The sequence below is a fragment of the Prionailurus viverrinus genome, chromosome E2 (genome assembly GCF_022837055.1).
Source record: "Prionailurus viverrinus isolate Anna chromosome E2, UM_Priviv_1.0, whole genome shotgun sequence".
In the NCBI taxonomy this organism is placed as follows: domain Eukaryota; kingdom Metazoa; phylum Chordata; class Mammalia; order Carnivora; family Felidae; genus Prionailurus; species Prionailurus viverrinus.
Genome location: NC_062575.1, coordinates 18,414,138 through 18,431,070, shown reverse-complemented (window position 1 = coordinate 18,431,070; position 16,933 = coordinate 18,414,138). Strand labels below are relative to the sequence as shown.

General features: G+C 41.6%; 1 protein-coding gene and 1 pseudogene across 3 annotated transcripts in view; both read left to right on the top strand.

Annotated features, from left to right (window-relative positions):
- TANGO6 (transport and golgi organization 6 homolog) overlaps positions 1–16,933 on the top strand; it is a 190,640-nt gene that overhangs the window by 139,880 nt on the left and 33,827 nt on the right. For all 3 annotated transcript variants that reach the window (XM_047834685.1, XM_047834686.1, XM_047834684.1), the window contains 2 exons: positions 4,562–4,713; positions 15,348–15,461. In XM_047834685.1, the coding sequence (XP_047690641.1) occupies positions 4,562–4,713; positions 15,348–15,461 (266 nt within the window). The remainder of the gene's footprint in view (positions 1–4,561; positions 4,714–15,347; positions 15,462–16,933) is intronic.
- Positions 16,789–16,933, top strand: part of LOC125153139 (mesoderm-specific transcript homolog protein-like) — a 29,236-nt pseudogene continuing 29,091 nt past the window's right edge.

The following is a 16,933-nucleotide window of genomic DNA, read 5'->3' as shown; positions in this document are numbered from 1 at the left end:
TCCATTGTTGCTTGGTCGTTTTTTTCCCTCTTCCCCATTTAGGCTTTGAATGCCATGAGGGAAAGGACTGTGTCTTTCTTGTTTCTGATTGGATCCCCAGGCCTAGTATAGTGCCTAGCACATATTACCTTTTCTTTACCGTGCATTTTTCACTTTAAATCTCTACATTAGTAAACATTCACTTGTTTGTCATCTGCTCTTACCTTTTCAGCCTGCAATTTCCCCTCCTCTCATTTTCCTGTGCCTTCCTTCCCAACAAAGAAACTTCATTCCTTTAACAGCAACAGCCTCCCTCTAGGGATGGTGAATGTATGCTTCTTCCTTTTCCAGTCTCCTGAACCTCATTCCCCTGATGACTAAACCAAAGGTGACTCATCAACTCATAGATTCGTATAACTGGAAAGGACCTGAGAGACGTCTTGTCTAATTGACTTATCTCTAGTTGGTCCAGAGAGGTGAAGCAAATTGCCCAAAGTCAAAATGCTGGTTGGTAGCAGGGCCAAAACTAGAACACACATCTCTTAACTCTGGATCTATATCTCACACTACAGAATGAGCAAGTTCCTTCCTAAGACCAGAAAGGAAAAGTACTACAGTAAAAGTAGAAACATATGTTTTCCTCTTAGTTGGAAATTTCAAATACAATCAGTATGTTATAGGAGTTAAGTATCAAACTACGTAACTTTGATCTTGGGCGTATTTGCTCTACGGACAAGTTATTTAAATCTTCTCTTTTAGTATATCCTTTCTATCATTTTTCTATACATTTGTATATTTCATATACATATTTAAATCTGTCAGTTTGGTTTGTTAATAGTTAATAGAGAGAAGTTGCATCTGTGCATTTTTACATACACAAATGGAATGATACTCGTTCTATTACTTCCTTTTGCTTTAACAGTGTCTTCAGGGACCTTTCTATATTAGTGCATATAATTCTGTCATTTTCTTTTTAACGACTGCATTGTACTCCATAATATATATGTTTATTTAACCACTTCCATATTAATTAATATTTAATTCTCATTTTTCACTGGTACAATTCTTGTAGTTAAGTCTTTATGCAGATATCCTTGTGCATATATGTGACTCCCTCTTCAGGATTGATATTCAGAAATGCAAATACTGGGTCTCAGAGTAGGCACAAAGTCCCCTCTATTCTGAAAACAAGCTATGGCTGAATTACTGCTAACTCAATTTCTGCAATTCATAGTCATGTTAACTGGGCAGGGGATGAGTCTTTTGACTGTCTGTAGTATATTAGGAACTGGGAGCCTTTTAGAGAAATTTCTCCTTCATCTTTATCCCATACTGTGTGGAAAATACATTGTGTTTTGAGGGAAAACGAAGTCAAAACAGTATCCTCTCCCCCCTTCCAAGTGTTTGAAATTAGTGAGTTTAGGGTCTCCAAGAAACCTCTGCTTGGCTCTATGATGGCAGTTACCACAGTACTGTAATTGTTGGTACTTATCTGTTTGTACCCACCTCCTAAACTTTGGGCTTTCTAAAAGGTAAAGATTATATTTATGTTTTTTTATCCCTAGAACATTATCATGATACCTAGCACATAATTTTGTTTTGTTGAACAAATTAATGAACTCAGTTCAATATTAGCATTTGTTGAGTACTTCATACATACAAAGATTACTGAGAACTGATGGAAACGAAGTTCTACCTTCAAGGAATTTAGACTCATGGGAGAGATAGATGCCGAAAACCTCTAGGAATCAAGGCATTAGTGACACAGGTGATTTAAGTTCAAAGAACTGTGGAACTTCCCAGGAGGACTAATTAAGGCTGACTGAAGAAGTTTTCACAAAGGAAATAGCATTTGAGGTGAGCCTGATAGGACAAGTTGGCAATTTTTTTATGATTTATCGTTTATGTGATTAAGAATAGGTGGCTTTAAGCAATGCTTTGGAAACCATTTTGTCACCTCATAGATAGATGTCATGTAGCCTTAGTACTACAAAAAGGCTAAAGGTAGAGTATTATACTTGGGTTCTAGAACTAGAGCCTCAGAACCTAGATCAAGCCAAAAAAGCTTTAGCTCTTGGTATACCTGTGGAGGAAGAAGTTGTTTCCATATATAAAATGTCAATTCTGATGTCTTAGCATGCTATTTCTCTTCTTTTCAAATAAAACAAAAACTTCTCTTGACATACCCCCCTACCTTGACCAGCAGCCACCCCATTTCCTTGATCTGCTTTGCTGAAAAACTTCTTAAGTGATCTTTCTGTCTCCAGTTCTCCCATACTGTCTTAAACCCACTTCTAGGAACAGCATACAGAACCCAGAAATGGACCCACAAATATTTGGCCAACATATATCTTCAACAAAGCAGGCAAGAATATCCAATGGAAAAAAAAGACAGTCTGTTCAGTAAATGGTCCTGGGAGAACTGGATAGCAACATGCAGAAGAATGAAATTGGGCCACTTTCTTACACCATACAAAAAATAAATTCAAAATGGATGAAAGACCTAAAATATGAGACAGGAAACCATCAAAATCCTACAGAAGAAAACAGGCAGCAACTTCTTTGACCTCAGCCATAGCAACTTCTTGCTAGATATGTCTCCAGAGACAAGGGAAATAAAAGCAAAAATGAACTATTTGGGACCTCATCAAGATAAAAAGCTTCTGCACAGGAGTGCCTGGGTAGCCCAGTTGATTAAGTATCTGGCTCTTCATTTTGGCTCAGGTCATGATCTCATGGTTTGTGAATTTGAGCCCCGCATCAGGCTTGCGTTGACAGTGTGAAGCCTGCTTGGATTCTCTCTCTCCCAATCTCTCTGCCCATCTCTCTCTCTCTCTCTCTCTCTCTCTCTCTCTCTCTCTCTCTTTCTCTCTCTGTCTCTGTCTCTGTCTCTCTCTCAAAATAGATAAATAAACTTAAAAACAAAAAAACTTCTGTACAGCAAAGGAAATAATCAACAAAACTAAAAGGCAACTGACAGAATGGGAGAAGATATTTGCAAATGACATATCAGATAAAGAACTTCTCAGACTCAACACCCAAAAAACAAATAATCCAGTGTAGAAATGGGCAGAAGACATGAATAGACACTTTTCCAAAGAAAGCCTCCAGATGGCTAACAGACACATGAAAATATGTTCAACATCACTCATCATCAGAGAAATACAAATCAAAACCATGACGAGGTACCACCTCACACCTGTCAGAATGGCTAACATTAACAACTCAGGAAACAACAGATGTTGGCGAGGATGCAGAGAAAGGGGAATACTATTTGCCCTGCTGGTGGGAATGCAAACTGGTGTAGCCACTCTGGAAAACAGTATGGAGGTTCCTCAAAAAATTAAAAATAGAATTACCCTATGACCCAGCAATTGTCCTATAGGTATTTATTCAAAGGATACAAAAATGCTGACTTGAAGGGGCACATGCACCCCAATGTTTACAACAGTGCTATAAATAATAGCCACATTATGGCCATATGTCCATCAACTGATGAATGGATAAAGAGGTGGTACAATGGAATATTACTTGGCAGTCAAAAGAATGAAATCTTGGGGCTCCTTGGTGGCTTGTTTGGTTGAGCATCTTTCTCTGCCCCTCCCCTGCTCATAGTATCTCTCTCAAAAGTGAATAAATGGTTTTAAAAAAAGAATGAAATCTTGCCATTTGCCATAACGTGGATAGAAGTAGAGTGTATTATGCTAAGTGATGTGAATCAGAGAAAGACAAATACATGATTTCACTCATATGTGGAATTTAACAAACAACAGTTGAACATAAGGGAAGGGAAGGAAAAATAAGATAAAAACAGAGAAGGAGACAAATCATAAGAGACTCTTAAATAAAGAGAACAAAATATGGGTTGCTGGAGGGAAGGTGGGTGGGGGGATGGGCTAAATGGGTGATGGGCGTTAAGGAAAGCATTTTGTGGGATGAGCACTGGGTGTTGTATGTAACTGATGAACTGCTGGCTTCTTCTCCTGAAACCAATACTACACTGTATGTTAACTGACTTTGAATTTAAATAAATTAACTTAAAAAACAACAACAACACTTCTATCATGCTCTTACCCCTACCAGTCCATCAAAACCGTTCTTGTCAGAGTCAACAGTGTCCTCATTGTTACTCAATCTAATGGTCAGTTATTAGTTTTCTTCCAACGTGACATTAAATATGCTCCCAGTGCATAATTTCTAATGGTTGGTTATGCAAGTACTTTGGAAAGTATAAAACACCATACAATATACTATGATAGTATCATTATTCCTTAAGAACCTGAAAATTTGGGGGCGCCTGGGTGGCGCAGTCGGTTGGGTGTCCGACTTCAGCCAGGTCACGATCTCGCGGTCCGGCAGTTCGAGCCCCGCATCGGGCTCTGGGCTAATGGCTCAGAGCTTGGAGCCTGTTTCTGATTCTGTATCTCCCTCTCTCTCTGCCCCTCCCCCGTTCATGCTCTGTCTCTCTCTGTCGCAGAAATGAATAAACGTTGAAAAAAAAAAATTAAAAAAAAAAAAAGAAGAACCTGAAAATTTGTTTTTAAAGATTTTGATTTCTTTTTTTTTTTTTTTTTTCCTATAGGGGACATGGTCTCAAAGTACAGAGAACCTTTGATCCACACATTCCTGAGGGGGGCAAGAGATCCAGATAGTGCTCACAGGGCCAGCAGCTTATCTAACCTTGGAGAACTGTGCCAGAGGCTGGACTTTCTGCTGGGCTCTGTGGTTCATGAGGTACTGCATGTTGATTATTTTTCTAATGCTTGTTTTTACTTGGACCTGTGATATAGCTTGGGGTTGAGAGTCAGATCTCTGGGGTTTTTTTCCAGATCAGATAAATCATTGAACCTGCCTCAGCCTCACTAGTCTTATATGTATATTGGAAGTTAGATTCATAAGAATTTTTTATGGCAAGTGACAACAAGTCACCTTAACTTACCTTATGTATTAAAAGAGGATTGAGGGGCGCCTGGGTGGGTCAGTCAGTTAAGCACCTGACTCTTGGTCTCTGCTCAGGTCATGATCTCATGGTTTGTGGGTTCGGACCCCACACCGGGCTCCTCACTAACTGCTTGGGATTCTCTCTCTCTCTCTCTCTCTCTCTCTCTCTCTCTCTTCCTCTCTCTCTGCCCCTCCCACATGCACGCTTTCTCTCTCTCTCTTAAAATAAATAAACTTAAAAATAAAAGAAGTAAATGTTACTTAAAAAAAAGAAAAAAAAAGGGGCGCCTGGGTGGCGCAGTCGGTTAAGCGTCCGACTTCAGCCAGGTCACGATCTCGCGGTCCGGGAGTTCGAGCCCCGCGTCGGGCTCTGGGCTGATGGCTCGGAGCCTGGAGCCTGTTTCCGATTCTGTGTCTCCCTCTCTCTCTGCCCCTCCCCCGTTCATGCTCTGTCTCTCTCTGTCCCAAAAATAAATAAACGTTGAAAAAAAAAAATTTAAAAAAAAAAAAAAAAAAAAAGGCGTCTGGGTGGCTCAGTTGGTTAAGTGTCCAACTTCAGCTCAGGTCATGGTCTCATGGCTTGTGGGTTCAATGCAGCACAGGTTCTGTGCTGTCAGCTCAGAGCCTGGATGGAGCCTGCTTCGGATTCTGTGTCTTCTTCTCTCTGCCCCTCCCCCACTAACACTCTGTCTCTCTCTCTCAAAAATAAACATCTCTATCCCAGCTCTCTGGGCCATCTGTGAGCTCATCTCTGTTCACAGAAAATTCCCAGGCATAGATTCTAATTGGTCCTCTTTGGTCAGAGGTGCCCTGTATTCAGGGGGACGAGGTTATTTACCAGAAAGACTAATTAAGTTCCATGTTTTGTTTACCATGTTACACCTAGTACCTGGTACATAGTAGGTCGAGGATGACTGGGCAGCCATATAGGATGTTGGCACTGCACGCTCTTCCTGGTTTCAGAGTTTCTGAGTTAATGAAATGTGCGTCCTGTTGTTGTCCTCTACGAACATCTTCCTCTAGCCCCTTACATTTTATCTTTGCCTTCACGTTTATTTAGTCATCGGTATATTAATATATATCTTGACTTCCTGCTATGTGCTAGGCACTCTGCTATTAAAGATGATGCTGGATGGAAAAAGATTAGTTAATAAGTAGCCAGGAGTTGTTTTATTACCAATGCACTTGACTATCTTAAATCTTTATTTGGAAGAAAATGACATGTAAATTATAAATATATAAATTTTTTAAAGTTTATATTACCTTTTTATTTATGAGAGACCATATCTCTCACATAGAGCACATAACTTCACTAGACCAAAAACTTACAAAACTGTAATACTGGCTTCTTTATTCAGACCATGTTGAACAACAAATCTTAAGAAGTTCCTAGGGAGAAGGAATTTTCTTTGATGTCGTGATTGTGTCTTATCGCTAAGCAGAAAAATACACTCATGGATGTACGCATACCCTTGAATTTTTGGCATTTCCTGATTCCTGAGCTTTATAGGCTTTGTTTTATTGATAGTAAAGGCTACTCATGCCCTTAAATTCCAACTTAGGATTTTTTTTTCCAACTTAGGATTTTTAAGAAAGTTATGCATCAGTCACTTCCTCTCCTTTAACTCTTCCATGAGAGACACACCTCTCTGCCCATCTTTTTATATATTTTTTTCTTTTTTTAAAAAGTTTTTATTTGAATTCCAGTTAGTTAATATATAGTGTAATATTTGTTTCAGGTGTAGAATTTAGCAATTCAACACTTACATACAACACCTGGTGCTCATCACAAGTGCCCTCCTTAATAGTCCCCACTACCCATTTATGTGTCTTTTTTTAAAAACTTAGAAATAATGCTTCTTACCAACTTAACACCTTAGAGTGCTCTACCATATGTGAACCGTTAGATATCTGATCTTTGGTTGTTTTGGATGTCACTCATCCAAGGAGTGAATCTCTTGTCCTTTAGTATATGAACTTGTAACACAATAGAAGGCATTTGCGGGTCTATTTAATTATATTGTCTAAAGATTTCAGCCTTTTATAACTTCTCTGGGTCAAATATGGAAGCAGTTCCCACATTTTTTTTCCTGTTTATTTGGTACCTTCATATGACTCAACCCAAACCAAGCCATAAGCTGTGATATGAACCAAACCCAAACATTATTATTTTTAATAACAGCTTTATTGAGATGGAAGTCACATACCATATAAATCACCCATTTAAAGGGTACAATTCAACTGCTTCTAATATATTTGCAGAATTGTGCAAGCATCACAAAATTTTTTAAAACATAGCTGTGAATGGAATGAAAACTTACCCTGGATCTCCAAGTGGATCAGCTTAGGTTTGACAGGATCCCATATACTTTCTAAAACCATTGACCCCAAACAACACCTGAACATCATGGTCTTCTCTGAACCAAAAAACTGAGACCATGTTTCTTCTTGAGTCCCTAGACTCTTCTTCCCGTTTTCTCTCTTAAGGAAACTGTATCATGCTGGCCGCATATGATTTTCCATCAGAGTGTTAGAGAAATTTCTTGGTTTGGTTGATTAGAAAAATTGAGCTCAAGCAGGTTTTTATAACATTCAAGAAGTATCATCTCTCTGGAGACCCACCTGACCTGTTGATAGAGAATGAAATTTCCAAGTGCACTTGGGGATGGGAATCAGTGAGGGCCTACCTCCTCCACCTACTTACCTGCATTCATTCAAGCACACATGACTTAGACTCTGAACTCAGTGTCTGACTTAGAAAATGGGATCAAAGGGACGTCTGGCTGGCTCAGTCAGTTGAGCATGCAACTCTTGATCTCGGGGTCGTGAGTTCAAGCCCCACGATGGGGATAGAGATTACTAAAAAAAGGGGCAGGATTAAAATGCCTGCAATGAAGGATTGTTACAAGGACCTAGAGATAATGTATATGTGGAAAATAAGAAAAAGCAGAGGATAAGGGTGGCCCGCATTGTAGTGTTGGGTGGAGGGGAGGTTGCAATGTTAAATAGGGTATTCAAGGTGAAGCTCATTGAGAAGGTGACATTTGAGAAACGATTTGGTGTTTTGTTTTGTTTTGTTTTGTTTTGTTTTGTTTTGTTTTGTTTTTGTACTGAGATTTTTCTTTAAGGAGGATTTTGGTGACTTGAAGGAGGCCGATGATGACAGTGATCATCATGGCAGCAAGGAAATGAGAAGAGCAGGGGCAACTAGCCTCCTTCCGATGTTACCACTCGTACATTTACCAAACACCTGCAGTGTGCCAGGCCCTTTGTCAGGGGCCAAGGTTGCAAAACCCTACCAGATACCAACCTTGGCTTCTAGGCATAGGTAACCTAGTAGAAGACACAAACATCAATGGCCACAGTTGTAGTCCTTCGTGTTAAGTGCTGGAGGAGCATATTTTAGGAGCCCCTCAGTCAGGTTTGAGTGTTCACAAAGAGGTGCTAGAGGAAGAGATGCTTGGACCTGAATCTTTAGAACAAGTAGAAATTGGGTAGCCCAAGAAGGCACTTCAGCAGAAAGAATAGCTGTGCAAAGGCAGTGTGGTGTGGGACAGCCTGGCAATATTTGGAAAACTGTAGGAAGATCCTAAAGGCTGGAGTGAAGGAGTGGGGGTGGGAGGTTAGTTGGTGGCAGAACCGAGGCAAGAGAGGCAGGCAGGGTCTACATCCTAAGGGGTCTTTTAGCTTTACAATTTCCTGGCTCACAGCAAGAATTTCGGATTGCTTATTAAACCTTCAGAAATGAAGTGTAAATAGGTAGTAGGCTGTTCACTTACCATGAGTGCTAACACAAAAGAGAGCTTTTAAATTCCATGTGAGGAGCTGCTGCTTTGGGGGTACCTGCCTGGCCAGCCCCTTGTCCAGTGACCCTGCCCTACTTCTCGAGATCTGGACTTCCTGAGACATCAATCCCAGGTGTGTTTATGATCACTAACAAATTGTGAGCGCGACAAGGGCAGAGCCCATCTTTATTTACCTTTGCATACCCCCTAGCACCCATCACAATGCTTGGCATGCAGTGTTTCTTGATAAATATTGAATGAAGAAGAAGGTAAGACTTATTTGGGAAGACTGGTTCCTACATGCTTTAAGAATAGTAATGATTTTTTCTCCCTTCCTTTCTCTTGAAATAAAGAATTGTTTTAGTTTGTTTTTTAATCTTAAAAAAAAAAAAGAGGTTGCCTAGGTGGCTCAGTCAGTTAAGCATCCGACTTGGTTCCGGCTCAGGTCATGATCTCATGGCTCATGGGATCTGAACCGCACTGGGCTCTGCACTGATGGCTTGGAGCCTACTTGGGACTCTCTCTCTCCCCTTCTCTCTCCTTCTCTCTCAAAGTAAATAAAAATTTTTAATGCTTATTTATTTATTTTGAGAGAGGGAGAAAGAGCATGAGAGTGGAGGAGGGACAGAAACTGAGAGGGAGAATCCCAAGCAGGCTCTGTGCTGTCAGCACAAAGCCTGATGCAGGGCCCAATCCCACAAACCGTGAGAGTATCATGATCTGAGCCAAAATCAAGAGTTGGACACTCAACTGACTGAGCCACCCAGGTACCCCAAAATAAATCATTTTTTTAATCTTAAAAATAGTAATAATAGCAAGCACTTAATACTTTTCTGAGTACCTTACATGTATCAACTGATCCAGCACTCACAAAGGAAACTGAAGCACAGAGAAATAAGTTGCCAAGGTCATGCAGATAGGAAGTGCAGGGCTTGGATTTGAATGTAGGCGGGCAATTCCAGAATCCATGCTCTTAACCAAACTGTATGTTGTCTCCCAATAAATGTTTTCAGTTCACTTATAAGATTTCTTTTGTGAAAAAAAAAAAAAAAAAAAAAAAAAGATTGCATTTGTGCTTAAAAAGGAAGAGAATTGCCATACAAGTAGAGCTACTGACAGGAAGGGTCATGTAGCTCCATCTTAATAGCACTTGCTTTTGGCAATGAAACTTCAGAAGGCAATATATTCCCTCTGATTTGAAAAACCAGGTGTTTCCATCCCACATAATTTGTCTCTTCTTTTTAGATGATCCTTCTCATGTAGCATCCCACGCTTGCCATGTCATCAGTGCCAAACCAGCTGCCTTGGGTGGACTACAAGTTTGAACATGATTGGACACCTGACAGCCTTAGTGTTTTGGCCATTGAGCCCTCCTATAGTTAGACCGCTCTTGTCCATTCTCATGGAAAAAGTGGGATAGTGCACATGGGTCTGAAGTAGTTCTTCATTTATTTGTTGATACCTTCCACAGATGTTCATTGAGCACTTACTCTGTGCCATTTATAGGAATTGCAACCAAGCTGTGTGCTAGATGGTGGGGATTCAGCTGTGAACACAACAAAGTTCCTTTCCTCATGTGGCTGATGTTCTAGAAAGGAGGGGTGGGTAATGAATAAGTAAGGAAGTAAACAAATATATACTGTGTCAGATGGAGTAAGTGCTAAGGAAATGAATCTAGTAAGGGAAGGGGCACAAAGGGAACTTGTTGTTGTATGTGAACTTGGATGAACAGGAAAAGATTCACTGATGAGTAACATTTGAGATAAGACCTGAAGGAAGCAAGGGGCTGATCCAGACAGATACTTGGGGAGAAAGCATTCTAGGTGCAGGGAGCAGCAAGTACAAAGGCCCTGAGGCAGGTGCATGCTTGACACGCTACTGAACAGCAAGGCCAATGCGTCAGAGAGGTGATGGCAGTCTTGATGGGGCCTCATAAGGAGTTTGGCTTTTACTTTGAGTGAGTTGGGAAACCAAAGCAGAAGAATGAAATGATCTTTTTTTTTTTAATTTTTTTTTAACGTTTATTTATTTTTGAGACAGAGAGAGACAGAGCATGAATGGGGGAGGGTCAGAGAGAGAGGGAGACACAGAATCCGAAACAGGCTCCAGGCTCTGAGCGGTCAGCACAGAGCCTGATGCAGGGCTCGAACTCACGGACTGCGAGATCATGACCTGAGCTGAAGTCGGACGCTTAACCGACTGAGCCACCGAGGCACCCCAAGAATGAAATGATATTATTTTTTTAGTTACCGTGTCATTCTCTGTGACAGTTTGTTAAGTGTCCCATGAAAGCTCTTAAGTCTGTTGTAGTATGTTCTGGTGGAGAAGGAACTTTGGGGAAACTGGCCTTTGGCTGCAAACTGAAGGAATTCTCCTCTGTGAGCATTTGCCATGTTCCAGGTATGCTGGAGCACACAGATGAAGCACACAGTCTCTTCCCCCAAGGAAATCTCTGTAGAATGTGAAACACAGAAGAATAAATAGACACTGGACTAGAGTGATATGATAGGTGCTGAGGGAACCACAGCTGGGACCCTCAGTTAGACTTATCAGGGCAGCAAGAAGATTGCATTGATCAAGTGTCAGGCAGGCAGAGAAAGAGGATGTGTGTAATCTGTTTTGGTACGAAATTGAACAAACTAACCACCATGATCTCTTCTAACATGACCTGACCTGGGGGGTCGTAGCTGTAGCTGTTGGGCATCTGCAGAAAGCTTTCCTACCTGTTGGGTGGTCCAGATTTGGGCACTGTCTATTCTTGATGGCATTTGCTGGTAGGAAAGGGATATAAAGGATAGGCTCAACGCCTTCAGTTCCTGTGCTGGAAATTCAGGTTTTTCCTCTCTGTTGATGTCAAGATTTAACTTGTTTGGAAAGCATTGTTACTTTTCCCTAATTCTCCTTGTTCTTGTCAAGAGCTGTGGTGCTTGAAACCAAATCTTGATAGGCATTTTCATCTTCATCGCTCTCTCTGGAAAGTAAACATGATGGAAGGGAACCACAGTGAGAGGCCTATCCTCAGTACAGTAAGTAAGATGTGCCCTAGGTGAGAAGTCCATAGGGAAATCCACTTTTAATGTGGTGCCCAGAATTCCATAAACCTGAGTTTTGAGGTCTGATGCAAAGCTGTCACCTCTGATCCCACTGAATGATCCGGGTTGATTACCAGTTTCACCATGACTGACGCAGTTCCCTAAGTGCATGTTGAAGCTGCATAGGCCCCTGAGATGAGGACTGGAGTGCACGTTCTGAGAGACCCTCCAGAAGCTAACAGACCCAGCATGGTTCCGTGAGCAGGTTATGTGAGCAAGTTGAGCACGTATGAATTGGAGACTGTGCTGCCTTTGTTCTTAAGGTTTCTTAGTTGATGAAATAGAAGGGCAGATGGTCTAGTTTCACATAAGTAAGCATACCAACTGAAATTTTAACAAAGAAATGGTTAAGAAAAGGGATGAAAATGCAGTTGGAAAATTGAAGTCCTGCTTTCTTGACACATACCTCAACTCTGGTACCTTCTCTCCTGGAATTTTCCAAAGTTGGTTTTTGGTAATCTTGCCATTTGTATTATCTTTATTTATGTAGTTCTGAGTATGCTTGGTGTGTGCCAGCTATTTGGGAAGTGATGTTTTTCCTTATTCCTGTTAGTTCCCGTCAAGTGTTAAATTGCTTAAACTGACTTATAGTGTATGCAGAGGAACCATCATCTTCCTCTTTGCGTGGTTCTCAGAATGGCAGAATGATGTACGTATTTTAGGCAGTGATGACAAGAAAGCCTTCCACAGTGTGGTTTACTAGACTAGGTATGCTGACCCTGAAGGCAGGCAACATGAAGATCACATAGGATGGATTTCATCCTCTGGGAGGACTTAGGAACAGAACAGAACAGAATAGAAATATGACACCGATTCATAAATTAGTAAAGACCTTACATCATCTATCTATTTGCCAAGCCTTTTAGAGGTGAAAGTCAATGGTAAGTGTGTCCTTGGGGTTGAAGGTGAGAGAGACTAGGTATGAGAGTGACTTGTTCCGGATGGGTAGATGGAAGAGAGTGGCTATGCATCCTCCCTGCTTCTAGGGTTTGACTAGGGGTCTGTGTCAGTGGCCTGTAGGAGAGCAACATTACAAGTTGGTTATGGGAGCATGACCTGAACAGAAGGCTGTTCTTGTCTCCAGATGATATCTGCAAGACCATATTAAAATTCTGATGCTTTAAAAACATTTTGCATTGGGCACCTGGGTGGCTCAGTTGGTTAAGCATCCGACTTCTGCTCAGGCCATGACCTTGCGGTCTGTGGGTTTAAGCCTCGCATCAGGCTCTGTGCTGACAGGTCAGATCCTGGAGTCTGCTTCAGATTCTGTGTCTCCCTCTCTGTCTCTCTCTCTGCACCACCCCCGCTCAAACTCTGTCTCTCTCATTCAAAAATAAATAAACTTAAAAAAAAAACATTTTGCGTAATTGACCATCATATGTTTCATAGGATTTAGTCTTTGTGACAGAGGTGTTGAGGAAGGTTTGTGAACACCCTTCCTTTCATGGGCCGCTTCCTGATCATCCTGGATGGCTGATTGCAGATGGACTGGGTCCTGTTCGGTGCATAAATAATAGTCTGTAGCAAGCAGGAGGCCATTCCAACTGATCTCACCAAAGCTTGTAATAACCAGCTATTCTCTCAGCCATGCCTTCAAAGTGGCACAAGGATTACAGCACTGGCCTTGCGGGGCAAGCCCTTTTCCAGGCAGGAATCTTCTGCCTCTCCTGATTGTGGGATTAACACCCGACAGCCAGAGCTGGACTCACTGAGAGCTGAGGCACGGCATGCTCTGCATAGTGTGGGAGACAGAGGTGGCAAAGCTGGATACCGGCAGGGCTCTAGGCCAAGAAGCCTTGATCCACCAAACCTGGAAACCTGGGTCCCAAACTCAACCCAGAGAGAGGCAGGCAAAAGGCTCGGGAGCATCTGCACATTATGCGGCCCCAGGCTGGTTTTTGTCCTGTAGTTACTAGACTGAATAAGCTAAACCTCCTTGTGTCAGGAAGGACTCAGACCTAGCTCTAACTTGTCTCTCTGATTTCAGCTCTTACCTTGTAAATACTAAGGGTGCAAGTGGAGGTAGCTATTATATTGTTACCTGTTTGGAGGTCACCCAAGGAATTCCTCCTAAGACTGAATTGCTTCTACCGTTAATGCCACAGGCATGGAAGCCACTGATGGCCTTGGGTCAGGGTGTCCCAGGTCAAAAGCAGAAACAGTTTGCTGGATCTTACTGAAAAACAGCCCCCAAATTGTTGAGCTTTCCTGGGATTTCCCTTCACTCGCAACATGCAAGTTTGTCTAATAGATGTACAACTTGATTAAGTGCCAGTACATCACAGATGCAATTATATTTAAGAACAAGCTACTTCTTCTAATCTCTGTGCCATCGCTGATTAATTAGACACTTTGAACTATGCCCAACTGTTTGAAAGCTGTGAAAAATACAACCTGCATAGTTAAAATTTCTGCACAAGCCTATTTCCTCGTTTGTGCCTATATTCTTTTTTTTAAAACCTTTTTAAAAACCATTCTTCAAACATAATATGTATTTGTACATGTTTCCAAACACACAATCTGGCTATTTTTTTTATCATGGTTAGAAATCCTTCCATGGTTGGCCAAGAAATACACTCACACAGTAAATGAAATAACAAAATACATGAGAAGCCAATTGAATAATTGAGACTTACCTTCAGATTATTGTTCCGTTGGTCACACTTTCAAAATTTTCGTTTTCAATTTTTAAATCTTGCATGAATGCCTCAGGAAGATTTTTTTGCCATTGTTTTTAGGAGTATCTCTTTACTGAGGTTTTTAAAATATTTTTGTTCTTAACCAGGAGTGGGATGGGGGCAGGGTGGTAACAGGGTCTAGAAACATTCTTATTTTACGACATATAATTATTAGCTATATATCTGGCACATGCTGTGCTAGTAATTTCTAGTCTTTTCTGTTATAGAGCTGTCTTTTAAAGTAAATGAGCACTGAAAGACCTATTATACACATGAAGAAACCTGGGGAGACTCTGAAATTGGCCCCGGGTGACTCACATGGTGGGGTATGCTAGATTGCAGGACCAGGACACCTGGACATGTGGAAGTAGATCAGTTAGAATATTTATGTATTTTTCTATCCCTGGGCTGTAACTTTCATCAACGGTGCATTCATATTCATGCTGGGCCTTGAACTCCAAAGCCTGCTTAGCTAAATCCCCATGGTCCTCACTCCCTAGAAAGCCACTATGGTTTGGACCATCTTTCCTTCCTTTGATTTAGCATTCCCAAAGGGGGACAAGTAACATTTCTTCCTACTTTTGAGGAAATACTTGAATTTGACCATACCTTTGTTTTATACACATATCCCTGCTGACTCCCTAATCTTCTTCCTGAATTCCAAACCGGATTTTGCCCTTCTCCAGAAAAGCCAGACTAAATCAAGATCTCCACCACTAGATCTGTCTCTCTTTATGGAGAATGAGGTAACTATCCACCCCTCTCTAAGCCAGATTGTTTGTGGTGGATGTGTAGAAAGTGGAACATAGTTGAAAAACTTTAGGTAATTGTGCAATCCTGAATTTTATTGACTTTTCCCCTCGCCCTCCTAGGTAACAGCTTGCCTGATTGCTGTGGCTAAAACAGACCATGAAGTTCAAGTGCGCAGAGCTGCCATCCACGTGATCGTGCTGCTATTTCGGGGCCTCAGCCAGAAAGCTACTGAGGTAAGTCAGTTTCTCACCATATGCAGTTTCCGTACCTTTTTGGTTTTTTTCCTGCTCATCAATCTCACCACGGGAGACCTCAGACCTTATCCCCAGAATAAAATCAGCCGAGATTTTATTCTGTAGTAGGAAAGTTATATTGCTTGCATCTTTAATAGGAGTCCCTATTTCTTCTGAAATAGTAGGCAAACCACACCCTACTGCTGGAGGAGAACCAGAGCATAAGTCTGTAGATCGAGACTCTGAGTCCTGGTGTTCTTCTCAGAGGGGCAGACTCCAGGTGAGCGAACAGGAACACACTAAGCCTGCCTCTGGAGCCTGATCTTTAGTGACTTGTCTCCCTGACTCCTTTCACTGTTCATACCAAATTACTAAAGGCTCTCATTTAAAAATGTTTCCTTTTTAGCTGTGAATTCAATCCACAAGATTTTAGTTGCGACATAAATTAAACATTTTTCCTTCTCCAAGTGGATTTGGTTGGATTTCTCCCTAGTGTGTGGCCAATACGGGAAGAAAGTATATATATCCATATGTGTGCTAAGAATGAGTGACCTCTAAATTAATTTGCCTCTTGATTTTAATGGAAACCCATTCCCAGATGAGTTTATGGAGAGAGTTTACATTAATAATTCACTTCCTGCCGTCCACAATGCTCACTGGTGGCTGGCACATCAGTATTTAACTGTCAGTGAAGCCATTAGAAGAGTGTTTGTTTTGTCAGACCCACAGGCTTTATTCATGATAGAATGTTGCCACATGAAGTTCTTGACACCATTTTTGTGCAAGCATGAACTCATCAGTTGTCCCCTAGTTATTATCTAGGGTCTTGATGGTGGTGGGGAACACAAAGATCATAACTCAATAATGCAGATTAATTAAATAAATTGCTATCAGCTACAAACTGCCCTTGATGAGAGTCTGCTGTACAAGCGGGAGTTAAGAAAGTATTTTTCACCCATCCTTAAGATCTACAAAACCCTTGACAAATACACCATTGATATGTAAGTTGTTAACAAGAGTGGAAACTGGGTGAGAAGTATACAGGAATTCTCTGTGCTGTCTGTAAGTCTAAAATTATTTCAAAATAAAATTGTAGTTTAAAATGTGAATTACAACACTATTGAAATAGGTCCATACAACTGTGTGAGTGGGCCGTGGCAACAAGCACATCTGGGTACTTACCACTACTCACTGCTTGTCTTGGCCGGCGCTGCCCTTGCGGGCTGTGTGCTGTGCCTGGCTGCCACCTGGCCCTGCCATGCCGCGGGCGCCATGGCACCGGGTGCTCCAAACTGCTGTGCCGGGCAGCAGGGGATAAGACGCAGCCATGGTGCACCGAGATCACCTCCACACAATGAAGGAGTGGTGGGTTCAGGTGGGGTGACTAGCCGTGCCCCTGTGTTTGTGGCCTATCTGTGTTTCCCGGCACTCCAGCTGTCTCCTGCTCTTCACTCGTGGAAGTCGTCAGGCAG